General features: G+C 34.3%; 2 protein-coding genes across 6 annotated transcripts; both read left to right on the top strand.

The window, feature by feature from the left end:
- The first annotated feature begins 767 nt into the window (after positions 1–767).
- Positions 768–5,872, top strand: LOC146528138 (uncharacterized). 4 transcript variants are annotated; one of them, XM_085205034.1, is made up of 3 exons: positions 778–1,212; positions 1,455–2,259; positions 3,668–5,872. In XM_085205034.1, the coding sequence occupies exon 3, from the start codon at positions 3,700–3,702 to the stop codon at positions 4,552–4,554; it is 855 nt and encodes a 284-aa protein (XP_085061160.1). In that variant the 5' UTR covers positions 778–1,212; positions 1,455–2,259; positions 3,668–3,699; the 3' UTR covers positions 4,555–5,872. The 4 variants fall into 4 exon arrangements, with proteins under 4 accessions (XP_085061162.1, XP_085061160.1, XP_085061161.1 ...); XM_085205035.1 differs by having other exon boundaries at positions 1,455–2,263; XM_085205036.1 differs by lacking the exon at positions 3,668–5,872 and having other exon boundaries at positions 768–972; positions 1,455–2,258.
- Positions 5,873–6,222: 350 nt separating this feature from the next.
- On the top strand, positions 6,223–8,538 carry LOC146528137 (uncharacterized). Of its 2 annotated transcripts, XM_085204621.1 has the most exons (3): positions 6,223–6,569; positions 7,316–7,732; positions 7,810–7,946. In XM_085204621.1, exons 1-3 carry the CDS (start codon positions 6,419–6,421, stop codon positions 7,812–7,814), a joined length of 573 nt encoding a protein of 190 aa, XP_085060747.1. In that variant the 5' UTR covers positions 6,223–6,418; the 3' UTR covers positions 7,815–7,946. The 2 variants fall into 2 exon arrangements, with proteins under 2 accessions (XP_085060747.1, XP_085060745.1); XM_085204619.1 differs by having other exon boundaries at positions 7,316–8,538.
- Positions 8,539–8,995: the final 457 nt, after the last annotated feature.

The following is an 8,995-nucleotide window of genomic DNA, read 5'->3' as shown; positions in this document are numbered from 1 at the left end:
AGCACAATGCGGAGGCAAAGTGACGAATAAAAAGAAAACGTACATAAATTATTATGTACACTACATTAGATATACATACATTTAAAAAAATCTGCTTCACGCTGTATCCCGTAACAGCAGGGTAGGCAGAGGGAACCTAGTGTTAAGACACTTCCCCACTCGGCCTCGCTATATATACCTCGACACCAGAGCGAAGAAATGGAAATATAAATGTAAATAAATATTTTATTTCCTCGAGTAGCGATCGAACCCACAATCAGTCGCGTTTACAGTCACTGCGCTGCAACACACATTATATACATATATACGCACGCATATATTGAATAAAAAATAACTGTACTCTAGTAAATAAATTATATGAAAAGGTAATAAATCCTACATTTTTATTAAAGAAAATGTCAAAAAAAGGATGAAAAAGGAATATAAATATTTTTAAATTCCAATACATTTCTTTTAGCAAGATTTCCATAGATGACGTCACACGAACTGCACGTTGACGCTTCCCCCATCCTTGTCCCAGCTGGGCACATTTGTGAGTGTGACGTCACATCTATTATATCTTACAGTCTGGTTCCCGTACATAGCAGGGTTGGGGGAACTTAGGACCCTAGTATTAATAAACTCCGTCCCACAATTTTCTTTCGTGTGTCAAGTGGTGGAACTTACGGCTGCGTTTTGTTTTGTCATCAGAGCGAGAAAATTAATACTCGTATACGAATCGAACTCACAACCGTCACGTGTTGTAGTCACGGTGTCTCTTGCTTATTAGACACTGACAGACGAGTGACGACAGTCGCGCCCGTATGTTTGCGCTGCGTGGACGCGTCGCAGAATAGAAATGTGTTTGAATTTTTAAATATCTTAGTAACTAAATAACTGTGTTTTTTTGTTGGAATTATTTTTTTTGAGATTGAATTTTTTTTCGTTTAACGTTTCACTTAATCATTAATTGACTCTAGAAATGTGTGATATGTAAGTCAAATCTCTTCACCGCAAAAGCAAGGACATACAGACGGATATTACCTATATTAATTTATGAACTTATTCTAAAGTTTGTTTGGTTAAGGTGCTAATCTCAGGAATTTGAACTAGTAAAGAAGAATTATTTTTGTGTTAAAATTTCCGTTTAAATATACCTATAGACTGTTAAATTGGAATTAAGTATAATTGAATGGATATTAATGAATGTGTTGGAGGAAATAATAATAATCAGTATGTATTTTTTTTTTGAGTTTATTAACGTAGAAAAAATATATAAACCAAAAAATAGCTACCAGCTACTATTACCAGAAATGGGCACATGAAAATATCAATTAACTGCCCTGAGTCGGAATCACATTCGTTGTGCATAGAGACGTACCTCGACGTACCTATTAGCTGTGCTACAACACAATACAATACAAAACAAAACAATATGCTAAAAATATAATTTCAGTAATATTATTTTGTTACAGTTCAATCTTAACTGTAGAGAAAAGTTAAAAGAAACCGAAGATTTCTGATGAAACATGGATATAACACGGCAACTAAGTAAGACTGATTCTGTAGAAAACGAATTTAGACATAAAACCAATAATTTACAACATACAAGCATTACACAAAGGTTACCGTTTAATAGTTTACAGTCTAAAATAACTACAAATAAAGAAATAATAGACATATCTCAGGATAGTGATGAAGAATTATCAATAGAAGAAGAGAGAGTTATTGAGGAGTGTATAAATGACACTGAAAAATCGCTCTCCGCTGTAGACTTTAAGGTTTTTAACGACTTGAATGAACCTGCCGCGACAAAGAACAAGAAGTCCATGAAGAAAAAAATATCAGCGCGGCGGAACTTTAAATTTTTGAAGGATAATAAAAGCGAAACCTCTGAAGACGAAGCATATGTTGAACAGAGTATCGATAACTTGTGGAAGGAATTGACAACTCAAACTCATAAATGTAAGGCACCCTCCTCAAGAAGTGTGATTAGAAGAGTGAAGAGAATAAAGAGGAGATCAGCAACTGAAAATATAAGAAAGACTCATATTTACAGTTTTTTTAATGCAATGGCAGATTTGGTTTCAACATTCTCCTACGGCCAAGTATCAAAAGTTAAAAATAGTGTGTTTTCTATTCTTGCTGAAATGATAGAGAAGTTGGAAAATACTGAAGAATATTCGAAAACTCCTCTTGGAAGTCGACCAGACGTACTCCTTATGAAGCACAAGTTACATAGCTTGACCGATGACTGACGACTGTAGGCGCGCTGAAGTTGTAGGTACCTGATATCTCAACGAAGTGTTTGTTGAGTTTAAATTATTTTCTTTTTGACAATTTGCCATTTGTCACAAAAAGTTATAAAAATAATGAATTAATGATTATTTACTATTATCACTAGCGATTAGACTGTAGGTTCTATTCATTACTTAACACTATGAGTTTTTTTATTAGATTGTGCAAATGAAAATATTTATAGTAGAAAATTGTATAAGCTTTGTACCTCCTAGTAGTCTAGGCATAAAGTTATTTTAATACAATATACATATTGAACATATGGATTACAAATAAAGTAACCTCTGTACAGAGCAAGGAAATGAAAATATTAAATATTTCATTCCTTCAAGTGTGAATCGAACCCACAACCTGTCGCGTTTAGAATCGTAATTAGTCCTTTAAGAGACAAACTTCTTCTCACAACTTTTTAAAACATTGATAAGAACAGTCTTGGATGCTTTGTATTAATTTTTTTCTCTATTGTAAAATAAGGAAGTAATTTATTAAAATAATTTAAAATATAAAATGTTTAAAGTTAGTTGTGTGTAATTTTCTAAACAATTAAAAAAAAGAAATGTAAAATTATTACTAATAAAAAAATATACATCCTGACTAAATTCTCCATTTTGATGTCAATGTGAGGTAAATAAGTAAATGGCGGAACTTAACGCTAAATTTTGTCTCACCAGATAAAAGATAATTTAGAAGGGTGTAATCTCATCACGCGTTGGTGGTGATCCCAAAACCAACGAGGCAGATACTGAGAAAAGAGGCAAATACTAACCATCTTTACTGTGCGCTTAAATAAATTAGGCGGACACAACTAATAACAAAGAATTTTTTATTTTATACGTCACAAAAGTAACTGATTCAATTTTCATGAAATGCAAATTTGCTACTACTATTTCGCAAATTTATAATATTAATTAGATATCCTTTTGTATTCCATGAATGAGTAAAGATTGTAACGACTAACGAGTCGACTTAAATAAAACCGAAATAAAGTTTCAGTACGAATCGGAGCGGCGATGTACTCGCGCGCGTCCTCCGTCTTTATACCCAAGATAACATACTCGTATGTCATACACTGCATATATTTTGACTAGAAGCATCGGTATGTATTGTATTTTAAATACAAATATAATTTTATATATTTATTAATCGTCAATATGACGTAGCTGATGACACAGATTGTTTATTATGAATGTTTATTGTTTATTTCGCGGTCGCGTTGCGTTTCTTTCAATGTCATATAAGTAAATAATTGCTAGCAGATAAAACGAATATTTAAAAAGACCTGATTACATTATAATAGGTTTAATGTATTGCCTTTTAAGGCATAGTAGGCAAAGTTAACAAGTCATGTGTGCAGTGAACTTTTCAATATAAATAATGTTATTTGTTTCAGATATAAAATAGACAACCTAACATAGATATAAAATGGATTCACCTGACCGGCTCACTGCTATTTTCCATAAATTAGAGAACATAGGAAATAAGCGGCACCGCCGAAATTCAAACGATTCTTTAACTGATAGTGACATGGATGGTTGTTCTGACAATGACGGTAACGAGACACCACTGTCTCATGCTGAGGAGAGTGCTATTGAGGAATGTCTGAATGACACAGAAGGTTCCCTCTCCAACGTAGATTTAAACATCTTTGACGACATTAGCGATGACCTGCCGGTGCACAGAACAAGGAAAACAAGAGGACAACGTACGTCCGAACGAGCGAACATGGATTTTGGTAGAAGTGGCACAGACTATGAATCTTCCTCATTAGATGAAGGCGCGTCCAGGAGATCGAGTTTAGCAGAAAATAGTTTAGATAATGTGACAACGACGATTGGTGTTACAGAAAAGTCTAACTCACGAGCTAAGACGGATCAGACATCCAACAACAGTCTTAGTGCCGCTATTAGTTTTATAAGAGGAGAAAAGAGTGCCCGGAAAACATATATAACAAAATATCATTCGATAAGTTCAAAAAGTAATAAACGAGTTGTGAGACGGAAACGGAGAAACTCTCCGCCTATCAAGAAGGACCATACGACTCATATATATAGTTTCTTCTCAGCTATGGCGGATTTGGTGTCGACCTTCCCTGATGAATTCCAAATAAAAGCCAAAGAGAATGTGGCTATTATTGTGGAGGAAATGGTAGATAAATTTAAAGAGTGGTCCAGCAATGAGGACCCAAAAAAACTTAGCCACGACTTTGAATGCGATCTCGTACAGCTCCGTTTATTGCAGTATGAGGTATCGAGACTGCGGGAAACGTTACATAAGTAGTATATGTATCGCTATCTGCTTGACTCTCGTGAGTCATGCGCGGGCGCACGCCGGACGACCCCACTCACACGTCACCCGCGACGTGCCACGTGCGACAACTCAGTTTTTTCACGGTTAAATATAAATAAATTTTTAACAATAAATTAATTTTTAACAAAAACAAAAACCGACTTGAAACAACGAACTAGAAATTAAATAATCATTTTAATTTTATTTTTTATTTTACAAAGTTTTATAATTTTGTAGTCGGTGCCAAGAAAAATAAAAAGGCTTAGTAATTTGATATTGTAGGAAGGTTGTTGGAGCATTGGCTTGACACCGACTTCTACCCCAGACTAGTCTGGTATTCCAATACGAGTCAACTCTATATTGTTCTGTTCTTTTTATTATGGCGTTTCGAGCCAACTCTATATTATAATAACATTTAAAAAAATATGTATTTGAATATCGCTGACAGGTGTCGGACAGATAAAGATCTATAAGCATTTCTCATAATTAAAGAACCATACCTACCATACCATTTCTCATTTCTGAATGACAGGGAAAGTTCTGTCTCCAACGTAGATTTAAATGTCTTTGACGGCTTTAGCAAAGACCTACCGGTACACAGAACGAGGAAAAAAATCATCAAAATCGCCCAATTAAAAGTTCTGAGGTAACAAACGTAACAAAATAATCGAATTGATAACCTCCTTTTTTTACAGAAGTCGGTTAAAAAACAAGAGGACAACGTACGTCCGAAAGTGCGAACATGGTTTTTGGTAGAAGTGGCACATACTATGATTCCTCATCGTTAGATGATGCGTCCAGGATATCGAGTTTGGGTGAAGCTATTTATCAGAAAGACAGCGCGTATACCACGCGACAGTGTGACACTTTTTATTCTTTACATTTTTTGACACGATGTCCTGCTAAAATGGAAAAGTTTCCGTAAGCTTTTATTCGTTTTAGGACCTAATCTTCACAATTTAATAGTTCCCCATGACGCCTCGGTAACTGCAAATTTAGCATCTCCTCCTCAACTATTAAAACAATTATATTAGGTAGCATGCAACGTACGAGTAAGTACACTAAATAAGTTCGCTACGAACGCAATTACGAAATTGTTTTGTGTCATACTTAGTTACCCTTCAAGTGTGTTAACCCTAAACGCAGCCTTGATTTCTGCTTTAGCGATCTCCGTTTATTACATTACATAAGTTAACGCCAATGCAGGAAAAAATATGAATATTGAGTTGTTTTTACACGAGATTCTATCAGCCTTGCGAGATGGTAAAAAATATATTTACTATAATAAATAAATATTTTGCACACGTAATGGTTTTTTTTTAATACCCAAAGTAAATATAGTTTTGTAGCCATGGAGTATTATACCTATGTATATATCTACAGATAAGTTTCCTATGTTACTAAGCTATAGATAATTTCCCCCGAGAAAATGAAATAAGTAACACATTGAAACAAAAAGCAGCTTCACGCTGTTCCTCTCATACAGCGGGGTAGACAGAGGGAACCTTGTGTTAAAACCCTCCATTGCCCATTTTCCGTTTATATTTCAGACATTACACTTACACATAATTATAATGATCATGAAAATAACAAAGTAAAGTAACAAACATATTTATATATAATGCTATCTGCATCATTGTTGTGAGTCATGCGCAGGCGCAAGGCTTACGCCCCACGCCCCACTCACACGTCGCCCGCGACGTGCGACGTTTACTTAAAACTCAGTTTCTTTGCTATTAAATATATGAAAAGAATGTAAACTATTATAAATTATAAGATTGAGATTTAAAAGTAACTTTACTGAAACTTAAGCTTATGTTTTCATGGAAAAAGTGTAATGTGATTAATATTTAAGATGAGTTTATTTGACAAAGAAAAGGATGAAATGCTAATAAGATTAGTGAGAGGTAAACCTGTGATATATGACAGAAGTCATCCTCAACATCGCAATTTAATAGCAAAACATGAAGAATGGAAAGAAATAAGTACTGCTATGGGTGTCCCAAGTAAGTGTCATTTTATAATATTTTTCTTTGTTTTAAATCATTATATGCTGCGTAGAGAAGAAAGCTTTCTTTCTCTTAAGGATTTTGATTCAAGTATAGAAAAACTAAACTTAAAACAGTGATTAATTTAAAACGTTTTGGTTTAAGGTTATCAATAACATACAAATTTGAAATTACAAAGCGAATGCATAATACGATAATACGAATTGCAAAGCGAAGTCACAGACATAAAATACATATGTTCGTAATATTGCCAGCACAATTAATTTATGACATTCATATAATCATTGTATTAATATTAAAAATTGTATAATATAAATTTAAAAAGATTTTTTAAAATAATTATTCTATAAATATTAGGTAGGATTTATTTATGATTATTTGTAATGAATATTTTAATGTTGAAACTACTTACGTACTTACTACTAAATATACAAGATAAATGTGACATATACATATAATTTGAGGTGCAAATGAATTTAATTATTTCCGGAGGTAAATCTTAAGCAGCTACGTTAAAACTTATCTGTTTAATTGTAGATAGTCTAATTCTAGCGAACAGCGGCCATATTCACGACGTTTATGCGTTCGATGTATAGTAATTTTGCGTTCCTTTTAACATAAAATTAAATACATTCTGGTTTGAAAATGCAACGTTTGTTTCGCTCAATCAATTTCATTTTTTTTTTCTTATTAAATATTATTTGACTGTACATTTTAAACGTATTCAACCTTGTTTTCTTCAGTTGTAGATGTCCAGAAACGATGGAAACACTTTCGGGACCACTACAAGAAGAAAAAGAAGATGAAGTCGAAAAAGATTACTTGGAGATACATGCCTTTACTGGAGTTTTTGTCGGCGCCCTCAAAACTACCTCAGTTAGATGATAGAAGACGGGTAGAAGAACAACGCAAGGCCCTGTCACAAGAACCACAGACGCCGGAGTTGTCAGATATATCTGTCTTATCCGAGTACGAGGACATGGAAAATCTTTCAGGTCGTTCTGGTACTCCTTTGCCAGAAACTGGTAATGTACCAGAACTAAATAATTCAGCAGGACCTGAAGATATCCAAATTCTTGCTGGGCCCTCAACTTCGTTTCATAATTTTATTCAAAAGAAACATAAGTCTGAACCTGAACGGCCATCATCATTTTTAAAAGGTATAGGGGAAAGGTTGCGTAGTTTTAATAATACCTGTACCCAAGTACAAATGTTAATAGACGAAACACCTTTACAGGATAACCAAAACTCATCAAACAGAGAAAATGTAGAACCATTTTATAAGACAAGTATTGATTCAGACGTAAAAAGACATGACAGTTCTATTCACAGATACTTTGCGGTGATCGCTGAAATTGCAACAATGTTTCCACCGCACCTTGTATCAGATTTGAAGTTAAGGATACACAAAAGTATTTACCGAATTGAGTTGGAATGCCAAATGAGGAAGACGGAAGGAGAAGAATACGACACAGAGGGATGAGTTTGTAATTCAATGGCTGATTTTCCAAAAGGCTGTGTAACCTTCTAGAGCCTGGAGCGGTAGGTTGATAAGGCAGATTGGTATTTTTGGTGGTTTCCTGATGTCCTACTAATATCATCTAATCTAATCTAATCATTTATATAGTATTATAATAAGAGGGTAATCTGTCCCTGAAGAAATGCAAGCACTAAGTGGGTGCCTGTGAGGAAGTCGACGACTGTAAGGGAGCCCTTAAAAAAAATGTTCTGTTTATATACTGTGTGTAATTTTATAGTGATTTCTTAAGAAAATAAATACAGTGGGCGCAATATGTCAACACAGGAGGTTTTTGAGTTGGGAAATGAAAAGCAGAACTTAGTGACCGATCAGCACGCAATCTAACGAAAAATTGATTTATAATTAATATTAGTTACCGTCAGTACGTACACATATGTCAGGATTGTCCTGTCGCCTGTTATAAAATATAGCAATTCATTGAGTGGCTACTGTTGTTTAACTAAAACTTATTTAATGCAATTAAAATTGTGAAGTGTACAAGTAATAGTGAACGTAAATGTTCTGAAGGAGATTTACACTCAGAGAAGAAATTATTTAATATTTTCATATCACTCTGTTTTCATTAAGCCTCTTTTACTCCCCACTTTCCACCGGATTCTGAAAGTGTTGAGAGACGGAACTAGTTGTCGCACTTTGACTCGTGACCAGAGCGTGGAAATGAAAATATTAAATACTATCATAATATTTACGAAATGAACATATTAAATATATATGTATTTTGGTATTGCGTATCGAGTGGCGGAGCCCAATGCCGGGCTTTGCCAAGGCAACAAGTACAACACTGGTAACAAGCTACCAGAGGGAGGCAACGAAAATATTAAATATTTCACTGTCCCGTATGGGTATTGAATCGACAACTGCCACGTTTACAGTTGCAAGCTTG

The sequence above is a fragment of the Heliconius melpomene genome, chromosome 20 (assembly GCF_056956725.1).
Source record: "Heliconius melpomene rosina isolate 202511_hmr_F chromosome 20, ASM5695672v1, whole genome shotgun sequence".
Taxonomy (NCBI): Eukaryota; Metazoa; Arthropoda; class Insecta; order Lepidoptera; family Nymphalidae; genus Heliconius; species Heliconius melpomene.
This window is presented reverse-complemented; position numbering and strand designations above follow the sequence as displayed.

Bases quoted from the DNA above. Each gene is read 5' to 3' on its own strand.
- LOC146528138 (XM_085205034.1), top strand. From the start codon at position 3,700: ATGGATTCACCTGACCGGCTCACTGCTATTTTCCATAAATTAGAGAAC.
- LOC146528137 (XM_085204619.1), top strand. From the start codon at position 6,419: ATGAGTTTATTTGACAAAGAAAAGGATGAAATGCTAATAAGATTAGTG. The intron at 6,570-7,315 runs GTAAGTGTCATT...TGTTTTCTTCAG, and splicing joins TACTGCTATGGGTGTCCCAA to TTGTAGATGTCCAGAAACGA.